Genomic DNA, 12,604 nt, shown 5'->3' with positions numbered 1-12,604 from the left:
AGGAAAACCCATCAGAAAAGGAGCTGGTTTCTCAATGGAAAAATTGAAACCCAGGAGAGCCTGGAGCAATGCATTCTCATTCCTAAAAGACCACTATGGGCAGCCCAGACTAATATACCCAATAACATTATCCACCATAATGAAGTAAAAAGTAGTAATTTCCATAATAAAAATCCACCCCAGAATTCATATAGGGCAAGGGACCAGTCAGACCATCAGTGCACCAGAAAACAAAAACAACTGTAACTGTGGAAAGCCTAAGTTAACACTGTGGTCCTACTTGGAGGTAGAACCTGTCTGGTGTCCAGGACTTTTGGCTTAGAGGATTCACTTTACTCTGATGCTTACTATTTCACTCTCCAGGTCAATTCTTATCAGCAGGATACTTTATGGCCCCTGAGACAACTTGGTGGGCATGCTCAAATCGTTTAACTAAACGTACCTCCTCCAAGACATTCAAAATAGTAATTCCCTTCTGTGTGTACTAGTTCACATCCTGCCCCAGGTTTACTTATATGATGGGGAAGAAGAGAGAGTACATTTAAGATGAACCTCAGGCTTCAACTCGAGAAGTGAGGTATACCTCTCCTCATCCCACTTCTGATTGGAGCCAATATTGCTCAGGCAACAGTCATAGGAACATTGGCCCTTATAGTCAGTGATCAAACTTCAGAGAATTAAGTAAGCAAGTGGACCAGGACTGTCTTAGTTAGGATTTCTATTGCTGTGAAGAGACACCATGACCATGGCAAATCTTTTAAATGAAAACATTTAATTGGGGCTGACTTACAGTTTCAGAGGTTTAGTCTTTATCATCATGGCAGAATACATGGCAGCATGTAGGCAGACATGGTGCTGGAGAAGGAACTGAGAGTTGTACATCTTGATCTGTAAGCAGCAGAAGAAGACAGTGTACCACAATGGGCATAGCTTGAGCATAAAAAACTCAAAGCCTGCCTCCATAGTGACACACTTCCTCCAAGGCCACACCTTTTAATAGTCCACTCCCTACGGACCAAACATTCACACACTTGAGTCTATAGAGGCCATGTCTATTCAAAGCACTACAAGGACTTAGGGATATTAGAAGACTCCGTATCCAGATGAGATAAACAAGTAGACTCTAGCAGAAGTAATTCTGGAAACCCAAGGAGGCTAGATCTTTTCTTGATGAAACAAATAGGATTCTACATAGCTTTAGGAGAGATCTATGGTTTCTATTTCAAGTAACCAGGGATTAGTTTGAGAAAATCTCAAAGAAGGGAAGAAAGGAGACATAGATCAGATAATTGGCATCAGTCTCTCTTACCTGGTCCCCACTTCATTATCAGCATTAGTCATTTCATTGATTCTCATCCTGATCAGGCTAATGGGGAAACCCTGCATCTTCAACTGCATTGCCAACTACATCAAACAGGGTAAACTCAGTTACGCTTCTGGTCTTAAAGACCATCTGTGTCTCCCGCCTAGGACAAGACAAGGAAATGATGGACACATGCCCATAGAACCAATGGAGAATGTGACAAAGTAAGACAGTGCAGAGTGTCCTCCATCTTGTGTTCTTCCTGGGGCCAGTTTTTTTAGGCTTGACTAGAATTTGATCTTCTTGATGAGAAGCCCTCTGGACAACTACCCAACTCTCTTTTAGGAACCCAAAGGTCAAGATGTCCCAGCTAGCTTGTCTTAGCTTCTGTTAAACCACTTGTTTGCACAGAATCCTGCTTATCTTAGTAGTTTCTGGGTAATTTTCCACAGGGATCTTCATCAAGGAGATCCTAGGCAATTCTAAAAATGGCCTTAGCAAGAATTTAAGCTGGAGGAATCTTTGCACTGTCTTTCCCTATCACACTCTGTAACAGTCTTAATTTTATTAAGCTACTGTGTCATATAATAAATTTTAGTTTAAGTGGGTCCTCAAATTCTTCCAGTGAATACCCTCAGTGTGTGTCACATGATTCCATCTGTGGCACCCATGGCTCCAGCCTCAGCACTAGAGGCTTTTCTTAGGCTCATGTTTATTGGTGTCTAAGCCAGGGGAAAGGCAGCAGGTGGAACAGCAGTGTGTGGTTAGCCACACTTCCCTAGCCAGCACAGAAAAGCCTTGTGGTCTAGGAACCCAAGAACCTCCATTTTCTGATTGAGTGGTAGCAAAAGACAAAAACCAAAACCAGTCTTCCCCAGGGAAGAGCACACCAGTTGGTTTTCCAGTGCTGTGAGCAAGGGCACAGAGAAACCATTGAACCAACCAATTTACGTGTGGGGAAAAGGTTTTTATTATAGATGTGAGAGAGAGAATAGCCAGAGGTCTCATGCAGAAGTCCAAAGCAGCCATGGCTACTACACTGGAGCAGAGAGGAGAGGGGCAGACTAACAAGGGCTGGAGATATCTCTTTTAAGAGCAGAGAAAAGAGCAGGAGATGGGAACACATCCTGGGTTATAAAGAAAACCCTGTAGTAGCAGCGTGCAGGGAGGGAATCCTGTGAACTGGAACAACCTGGAAGTTTAGGGTATAGGGGAGGTGAGGAAAGCCAGGAGGCTAGAGAGGACTTTGCTATCACCTGTCAACAGGGACCCCAGGAGCCTGGAGATTAGCATTGGCTTTGGTTAGCACCAGAGTTACATGTCACCAGGGAGCCAGATGCCTCATCAGCCAGAGGAAGGGGAAATAGGAAGTGGCTCTTCCTGGCTGATAGAAACCCTTCTCACAGGCTCCTGAGGACTGAGGAAAGTGTCTGCCAGCAGTCCTGAGCCAAAGCCAGGTTGTCAACTTGGACTTAGTCAGTGAGCCTGTCCTTTTGGGGTGCTTAGGGTTTTCCTACAGACCTAACAAATAATAAAACGTTAGCCCAGATAGCAGACATACAAGTAACATTATATAGACTGAGAAGATTATATTTAGGAATATATATGTATGCACATATACATATAAACATGTTACATATGTATATATTTGCATATATATTACCAATAGTAAAATGAGAGACCATGAGAAAGAGTAGGCAGGGGCATATGGGAGGATTTGGTGGGAGGAAAGGGAAGAGGGAAATGTTTTAATTATAATATCAAAAAGAAAAAGAAAAGTAAAAAATCCAAACAACCAAGGGAGTATGTATTCCACTCTGGACCCCAGAGCCTAGGCACAGCAGACACATTTGTGTAGAGGGCTATGTGTCACACACCACCCCACAGTCTTCTGTGTGTGTTTGGTATGGCCTTCTCTACTATGGATGATTCCCACGTTAAGAATATAAAGCATGAAGATTTGCTCCCATCATGCAGTGCTTTGCATGGACCTAGGAGAAAATGATCAGAGAAAAAAAGCAAACTGAGTTCATTTGCATTTGTCTCTGAGTCCTTCTTATCCCAAGTGTCACAGTATTTTGTCTGCAGTCTTACAGAATCAACTGTGTTCTGTTTGTTACCACAGGATCCATTGTGTCCAGAAAGTGACTCAAGTCCATCCATTGACACCCAGACAGGAATGGGAAGCAGCCACCCTGGATTGTTCATAGGAGTCAAGGTAGAACACTTTCTACATTTTATTGGAATGAGCAATGTCCCAGTGGAGAGACGATTTTCCTTATTTGTCAGAGTTCTTCTGTTTGGGGTGCACAGAATGGTTGATATTCTATCTTTTCCCCCAAGAAATCAGCCAACTCTATCAGCTCCATCCTTCGTTCAGCTGGAAGATCCAGCAGAGTATTTCTGTGCTCTCAGGGGACACAGGAGTGACAGTAAAAGCTGAACTTGTTTTTCAGCTCCCTGTGAGATAGTGCCTGCTGCAAGAGCCCCATTCAGTTGCACTCCTGCTGGTTGCAGAAAAGTGAGTAATTAGGTCTGCTTTCACTGTTGCCTGGAACAGAGGATTTGTTCAGAAGTGAAACATCCTTTCATTTCTTTTGTAAACAGGAGTTAAGGAGAAACTTTATTCAAATATTCCGTCTTGAGTTTTTTACTTAAAATACAGAACATGAAGATGTGTAAATTTACCTAAAGGTGAAGAGCTTGAATCACCATAATTTAAAATGTTAGTTGTAGCAGGAATCTTAAAAGGTCTTATTAATAAAAACAAACCCAAGGCCAGTTATTGGGGTGAATGCTGGAAGATCAGAGAAGCAGAACAAGACACTGCTATCAAACCTTGCCAAATCCTCAGCTGATCCTGTTTCCTCAGACTGAAAGCTTCTAAGTCCTCATCCAAATGGATCTCAGCTGAGCTACTGTTCAAAAGCCTAAAAACTTAACCAGCTAAATGCTACTAGTTTCTGTTTTTCATGCCTTATATATGTTTCTGCTTTCTGCCATCACTCCCTGGTATTAAAGGCTCACTTCTTGGGATTAAAGGGGTGAGTCACCATGCTTGGCTGTATCCTTGAACACACAGAGATACAGAGGGATTTCTGCCTCTGGAATGCTAGGATTAAAGGCGTGTGCTATCCTCTATATTTAATATTGTGGCTGTTCTGTTCTGTGACCCCAGATAAGTTTATTAGTGTGCACAATATTTTGGGGAACACAATACCACCAGAGTTATTTCATTTACAGATGTTCAGAGCACAAATTTGAATTTAGTGACTTGGAATGCTCTTACATCTTATGTCTGCTTTAGGTATAATCAGACACAGAATCATGAGTGATGTAGAATAAAATAATCTGGAAGGATTATATATATATAGCCAGAGTTCATGGATGGGGTCTCTGCAAAGCAGTTGTCCTTGCATATAGATTGAGTCTGAACTTCCTAAAAGTTAGCTAAGCTAACATACAGAAAAAATGGTTAGATGATGCCAGTACACAGATGAATTCTGACTTGGACATTATGGTGATGCCAAGAAGGATAATTATAAGGGCAAAGTAAAACTGCATGCCCCTCAACTTCTTCAATGTCATTTGGGGGATTACCTTCAGAGGTAGTAGTGTGACTTGAGACCATGTACCCACACACTTAGCCCAAGGTAGAGAAAGTTGAAAGTGGAAGGTAGAGGAGATGTTAACAATAAACTGGCAGCTTAGTGGCAGCAAGAGGCTGTCTTAGTGTCCTGAATCCTGAACCCCCATGGTACCCCAGAGATGGCTGCTGTAGCAGACCTATCTTGCTAGTGTTACATGATTTCTTTTATTCCCAGAGGCAGAGGAATACAGAGAGGTCAGTCCTGGGGATCACACCTCCAGATACTGAAGCAGAGATGACACAAAGCTGGCAAAGGAATCCATTGTCAACTTGGCATCACTTCCTTTTACAATCATAACAAATCAAATAAAGACAATAGAGGAATTACACTTCCTGCTAATATTGTACAACCATTCTTCAGTCAACAACAAGCATGCTAATCCTCTACCCTAAGGAAAAAACAAAGTTCATCTCCCCACCTATGAGAGAGTTCACACCTCTTCTACCAAAACCCAAGCTTCCATTGGTATCCTGTAGTTTACTGAGATATAATGAGAGTCAAGACTGTCATTAGCGTATCTTGTTCTGCTCGATACAGGGAAATGGGGAGAGTGAGCCATGGTTAAATGTGCATAAGTGTGGACAAAAGAAAGTGAGAAAGAAATTCCATGATTATTGTGTCAAGTTTTTGTCACTATGACAATAGAAAAACCGGAGAGAAGGAAGAAAGATGGATTTTGGTTCATGCTGTCTTATGTTTGAGTCCATAGTTAGCTGGATTAATTCTTTTGGGTCAGACGCAGAGCAGAACATCATGAATCAGGGATATGTGGCATAGGCTGATCTACTCAAGAAGTAGAAATTGATGCAGAATGGGCCGTGGACAAGGTATAGTCCCAGTCACCTTCCACTGAGGCCCCACCTCTGAAATTCCCCACTGCTTCAACAATGCCATCGGATTATGAATTCTTAGTGCATGAATCCATTTGTCAAGGCAGAGCCCCATGATCTAATCACTTTCCACCCCTGACCATTGTATGAGGGATTAAACCTACAATATACAGCCACTGGGGCACTTTACAGTCAAATACATAACTGTTTTGTTTATTTATTGAGACAGGAAGTCATACAATCCATAACACGATTGTAGTCATTGTTTCCACAATGGTCTCATGAGGTTAGCTGCTTCAATAACTGTCTGTCACCTGTTCAACCATCTTGTTCATTACAAGCATCTTTATTCACTAGCACTTGATTTTCTATGATGAAAATCCTCAGTAAGGAGAAATGTTATACAAACATGAGGTTGAATCAGCAGCTTGGTGAGTTCAAAATTACAGCTTGGCAGAGTAGAGGCAGGCAAATCAAGACAGATGTATTTGAAGACCTTAAGTGAACAACTGCAACAAAAATATCCTGCTAATATCCAGAGGATGATTCCATACTGTGACCTGAGAAACAAATTTAATACTGCCTGCCTTCTCACTGAAACCAATGGAAGCCAACAACAAAGACTATTCTTAATGAAAATTCTGTAGAATTTCAAATTTATCTTCAACATACTTTAGTTGCCCTTATTAAAAGTCAGTTGAGTAGGGCAGGTACATACAGTCCTAGATACTTGGAAAGCTGGGGTGTAAGGATTGTGAGTTTATGATCAGCTGGTTAACTTAACCAAATTTTACTTGAGAGAAAAAAAAAAATCACTCTAAAGGTAGATAGCTCATCGCAGATTGAGAAGTTATATTTTCATTGGATATTTTCTCTCGCCACCACATTTCTCAGCTCCCTCCCATCCTTTCCTTTTTTAATTATTGTTTTTGCTTGTTTTGGGACAGTGTCATGGTATATAGCCTATGCTGGTCTTTGGAACTCATGATCATCCTTCCTTAGCCTCTTGAATTCTGGAATTGTCATGCTAAGTCACCATCCTCCACTTCCCTCATCTCTTCTTTCCTTTATTCATCCTTTCTTTCCCAGGAAATTTTTTTTTTCTATGTTGCTTATGCAAGGCTGAAACTTTTGTATCCACGGTCTTTCTGCTTCATTCTACTTAACTAACTGGCATTACAAGGATGCACCATTTATCCATCTCTGTGACACATATTTATTTAAAAAAGACTTAAATTAAGAATTTATGAAAACCTCATAAAACTAATAAGAAAGATAATCAGTACATGTAAAAATGGAACCATTTCCAAGGTTTTTCTCAAGAGATGAGAAGCTTGCCATAAAGCACCTGATATCATGACTTCATAAGGAAAGGAGGCTGAAACCTCAATGCCTGTTTCATGTGCACTTTCCCAGTATCCCATGTGTTGCTGCAGTCCAACAGAGTGAAGAAATATGTGGCAGCCTCCAGGGAAATTGACAGTTATGTTTCCTGGAAGCTTCCATCAGAAAACCTATGTAGACAAAAGAGTCTCATACTCAACATTGGAGGAAAGGTCTCATTAATTAGGAAGTTTGTGATTTATTGAAGTTACCATGTGTGAGGCAATAAGTTACCTACTCAGTCACTATCTAATTTGAATACCCCCTAGCTTCTCCCATATTCGCCTAACCTCCCAAATTCATGTTCTTTTAAGTAACTGCTAAGTCCAATTACTGATGCCCATCTAGGGATGGATGTGGGACCATGCACTGGAGCAGGAGAAACGCACCAGAGCGATTTCCAGGAAGAAAACAGATTCTCCTTCTCCTCTCATTTGTCAACTGTCAATAGTTCCTTAGCTAGTGGTGGGAGTCATGGGCTCTACCATCCATGCTGGAATGACAGCTTGATATTGTGCAGGTCTTGTGTAGGCAAACACAGTTGTTGTGAGTACATGAGTGCATTGGTCATGTCTAGTCCAAAAGTCACCATTTTTACAGTCTTTCTAGCCCTTCCTCAAGATGGGCCCCCAGCCTCGTGTGTGTGTGTGTGTGTGTGTGTGGTGTATGTGCGTTATAGACATGCATATATGGCTGAGCATTCCACAGACAGTTTTTCTCTGTACTTTGTCCAATCTTGAGTTTCTTCATCAGTGGTCCTTCATTGCGTAAAGAACCTTCTCTGATGAGGTCTGCACATTTGTTCACATGTGTACACATACATACCAGGCTAAGATAAACATATGAGGGAGATCTATCTTTTTTAAGCTGCTGAGATTGTGTGACCTTACTTAATATTCTTTCCTGCTTATTCATGAGATTCCCACTTAAAATGCAATTTGATACTGTGTTCATTTAACAAAATAATGGGTTTATCTGTAGGGTCTATAAGCTTCCAGCCACAGGTTCTTGATAGGACTTACATTACCATCCAGTATGTGTTCAGTCAAGGGTCACTACATTGTGAAAATGTCTAAATTTGTTTTTCCTGATTGAGGATCAGTCTCTAGCATGCTTCCCGTGGAGGAGGAGGAAGTGCTTCATTGGAGCACTGCCATGTTATGTCTGGCTCACATATGTGTGATGTTTGTACTGGCTCCATTGCTGCCCTGCAGAGTTCATGTGTTAAATTATGACAAAGCCTAGCTTCATAGAAGCGTCCATCCCCAAACTGAAGTAAAATTCCTGGTGTAGCAATCATGCCAGAAAAGATTCAGGGAGACAGGCTCTTCTTTTATCTGTTGCTTTCCTGGTTTGTTTGAACTTGAAATGAACAATGCACACACAGAGCTGGAGAGTTAGTCCTGTGCTTTGGAAACAAAGCCTGGCATTGATACGCAGGTAGGGAACATTTCTTCCTGCTAAGTGAAATTGTGTCTACTGATCTGTCCCTCACTCTGTTGTAGAAATATTATGAGGAGTGGAGACAAGTGTTGATGGAGAAAATGTGTCATTTAAGGGTGAGTACACAGTAGAGTCTTTTTAAATTCTCTTTATTCTGGTGTGTATTCTATTTACAGTACCTCCCAATGCTCCAGTTCAACACAGCAATATAGCAACTTCCCAAGTAAGAAACTTTCAGAAGAATGGCATGCTTTGGCCACCATCAACTCTGCTCTCATTAGACTACTCAACATCTGCCCACTTAAAACTGCTGGATACTAATGTGTCTAGGTCCAGCTGTTCCCATGGTTTCTGTTTTTCTGGACTGTGCTTCATTGCTGCTCCCACTAAGGAGTCCATGTTTTATGTAAATTGTCTCTTATTCTTTTCTTAAATCTTAAACCTTTCAAGGTGTGTGTGTGTGTGTGTGTGTGTGTGTGTGTGTGTGTGTGTGTGTGTGTGTGCTTTAAGTACCTTCATTAGTCAGCCTACTTTCATCTGCAGATGCTCCAGTCTATTGTTTCTATGATGCTGTATCATCCCAGGACTATCCAGATTGAATGATATTGGGGTTTTGCTGTCTTTTCTCCATATTGCATTATCATTATTGCTTATCTGAGGTCACTGAATCTTCACAATTCTTCTTAAAATTGATAAGCTTGTTTCATTTTTTAAGGCAAGGGTTCATATTTTAGACTACTCTCTCTCTCTCTCTCTCTCTCTCTCTCTCTCTCTCTATATATATATATATATATATATATATATATATATATATATATATATATATATCTTTCTCTCTCTCTCTCTCTCTCATTTCACCAAAGTCACTATCTTTATATCCTACCAGAACTTCCCTTGATTGGATGCTCACTGACAGCAAGGCTTATAAAGGTCAGTCAAGGGCATCTGACCTGAATGTGTCTGCCTATGTAAAGGTTGTACTAGGGCACAGTGAGAGGGCACCACATCTGAATTGTAAGAGCATATGTGGACGTCATCTGTAAGAAAGAATCTGTAGGCAAACACACTGCCAATGATTTCTTTCTTCTGAGTTAAACAAAGGGTGGGTGGAGATAGAGAGGAGAGGAAGAAATGGGGGAGAGGGAGGGCGAGAGTGGGAGAGGAAGATGGGAAGGATATCTCAGACCCAAGAGCATCTGGCCAGAAGGATAAGACTGAACTCCCAGTTGATTTCCTTTGTTCTGGCTCTCTACATAAATGCTAATGAGGAAATGCCAGGGAAGGCAGAGTTTTCTCTGGCTTCCAGGAGTCAACAAAACACACGTTAAAGATTCAGTCTCTGGGTTTTGACTATGTTTCAGGCAGCAGGGCTGCTTGCAGCTTTTGCTTTTATACTCAAGTGGTAATGGTCTACAAATTTAATAGTTTTATCATATAATCATTTTTGAAATAAAATTATCCTTCCATTTTTCATGGTTTATTTTTCATTAGGTTAGGACTCAACATAGCACAGATTAGTTTATAAACACAAGGTGTGCTATAGACACAGAACACAAGGATTTACTTCAGAGTCTTTATCCTGCACTGGCCACCAGAGGGCGACGTTGCACAGACTAGCCGCCTCCATTTCTGCAGTAGATCCCCACTTTCAACTCAGTCCCTCCCTGCATCTTGTAGAGTTCTTAGAACAACTGATGAGTGAAGACAGTCAGAGGCCAGGAAGTCACAAGGACCAGGACCACTTCTGCAGCGTTTTGTTTGTTGTTTTAGAATTTTATCTAAACAAGGAAGGTGTCTGGACAACTTTGTGCCCTTTGTCTTCAAGAACTGAGAACTGCAGCTGCTTTCCTACATGTGCCAAGCTTTTCCAGAAAGGCACCAGAGGTGTTTCCAGGGCTCAGCCATGCTTCTAGTCCTCATCTCATTCCTGGGGATACATTTTTTCCTGGGTGAGTAAAATTTCATCGTTTGTAGATGCACACGATTCACTGTTTTTGTCACTTGAATTTTAGTAAGAATATTTTTCTCCATCACATTTACTGATTTATCATTGATTTTGCAGGAGAGGTCCAAGCACAGTCAGTTACCCAGCCTGATGCCCATGTCACTGTCTTCGAAGGAGACTCAGTGGAGCTCAGATGCAACTATTCCTACAGTGGAACTCCTTACCTCTTCTGGTACAAGCAGAACCATGACCAAGGCCTCCAACTTCTCCTCAGGTACTTTTCAGGAGATCCTGTGGTTCATGGAGTAAATGGTTTTGAGGCTGAGTTTCAGAAGAGTAAATCTTCCTTCCACTTGAAGAAGACCTCTGTGCACCTGAGCGATTCAGCTGTGTACTTCTGTGTTGTGAGTGCACAGTGTCTGAGGCTGCAGGGGGAGCTGAACACAAACCTGTGAGATGCTGGGGAGGACTGTAGCTGGTTGACTTTAGATCATCCATGCTCCTGTAAGTAACCTAAATAAACTTATCAGTTCTCCAAGTTGAACTTCTGTGGAATCATTACTTTGGTCTGTCATTGGTGCTCTATCTGTGGTATATAGACATCTGGTCACTGATCCTATAATATTTAAAAATTTTCAATAATGTATATGTAATATAAAATTGTCATTTTTCTTTGAAAAACTTTTATTGTTAAGTTTCTTATGATAAATGTTTCAAATGTGAAACAAATGGCTATTTCAAATATTCCTTTATACAAACAGCATTCATTTATTAATTTAAGAAGTATCTGTTAGCTATCTTTTAGGTTTGTGACATCTGTCCAAAGTAGGGTAATAAAATGGAAAAAGTTTGTTTCTTTTCTCCAAAGTCATCTGGTAGTGATTAAACATGTGTTGGCATTCCTTGCTTGTGTGATTTTTCCAGTGGATTACCACATGGCCAAAACTGGCTACATAAGGAACTTAGAAATGGTTTGGAATGGCATTCCCAGGTAAGACAACAGACAAGGTGCCAATAAGCCTATCACAACTATTCTTCAGATTACAGAAGCACCATCCAATAGCTACCAGGTGTGAGGCAAATTAAAAGAGCCCAGAGTAGCACTCCATCACTGACTTTTTTGAATATAGGTCAACAATCATCTGAGCTTAGCAAATAGCTTAAAACGGGGTTGCGGGAGGGAGGGGGGGGGAGAGGGATGGTGCATCAACCTAGCACACACGTATTTCCTGTTTAATTCTCAGCTCACATTCATCCTTTCCCTATAACCTGAATCTTTCCTAACTTAAGAAATTAAGATTCACACACGCCAGTGGCTCAGAAAATGAACTTTTCTCCTGGACTAGCGATTGCACTCTTCTTAATGTTTGGTAAGTGGAATGGCATGTGGAGCTTCTGTCTTGTTCTATGATATTGATGTAAATTCTAAGGACAATTTTTCCCATAAGACAGAATACAGATCACCAGTAAGGTGGCCCACAATAATTGTTATTATTAATTTCTCTTTTTAGGGGAGAGCAATGGAGACTCAGTGACGCAGACTGAAGGTCAAGTCACACTCTCTGAAGGGACTTCTCTGACTGTGAACTGTTCCTATGAAACCAAACAGTACCCAGCCCTGTTCTGGTATGTCCAGTATCCCGGAGAAGGTCCACAGCTCCTCTTCAGAGTCTCCAAGGCCAACGAGAAGGGAAGCAGCCGAGGTTTTGAAGCTACTTATGATGAAGGATCCACCTCCTTCCACTTGCAGAAAGACTTGGTCCAAGAGTCAGACTCGGCTGTGTACTACTGTGCTCTGGGTGACACAGTGTCACAAACTGCAGGGGGAGCTGAACACAAACTCAGCACAGGGGCCTGATGCTGAGTGTGTCTGAGACCACTCATTTAGGGACCAGGGGAAGATCTGCTATTGTTGACGCTCACCACACATGCAGACACTGCTGCAGTGTAAACCATGCAAATTAACACTAAGAACACATTAGGAGAACAGGAAGTGAGCATGCCTTAACTTAGGCTTGATCAGAAAGAGTGAAAGCAGTCACACACCATG

General features: G+C 41.4%; 2 gene segments (V, D, J or C); both read left to right on the top strand.

Moving 5' to 3' along the window:
- Nucleotides 1-10,295: 10,295 nt before the first annotated feature.
- On the top strand, nucleotides 10,296-11,063 carry LOC114688319. The segment is given in 2 exon segments: nucleotides 10,296-10,558; nucleotides 10,672-11,063. Coding segments are annotated over 2 exon segments (435 nt in total).
- Nucleotides 11,064-11,878: 815 nt separating this feature from the next.
- On the top strand, nucleotides 11,879-12,412 carry LOC114688320. The segment is given in 2 exon segments: nucleotides 11,879-11,924; nucleotides 12,066-12,412. Coding segments are annotated over 2 exon segments (393 nt in total).
- The last annotated feature ends 192 nt before the right edge of the window (nucleotides 12,413-12,604 follow it).

Source organism: Peromyscus leucopus, chromosome 9 (genome assembly GCF_004664715.2).
Source record: "Peromyscus leucopus breed LL Stock chromosome 9, UCI_PerLeu_2.1, whole genome shotgun sequence".
Taxonomy (NCBI): Eukaryota; Metazoa; Chordata; class Mammalia; order Rodentia; family Cricetidae; genus Peromyscus; species Peromyscus leucopus.
The sequence above is the reverse complement of the archived record's forward strand: the minus strand, read 5'-3'. Positions and strand labels throughout refer to the sequence as shown.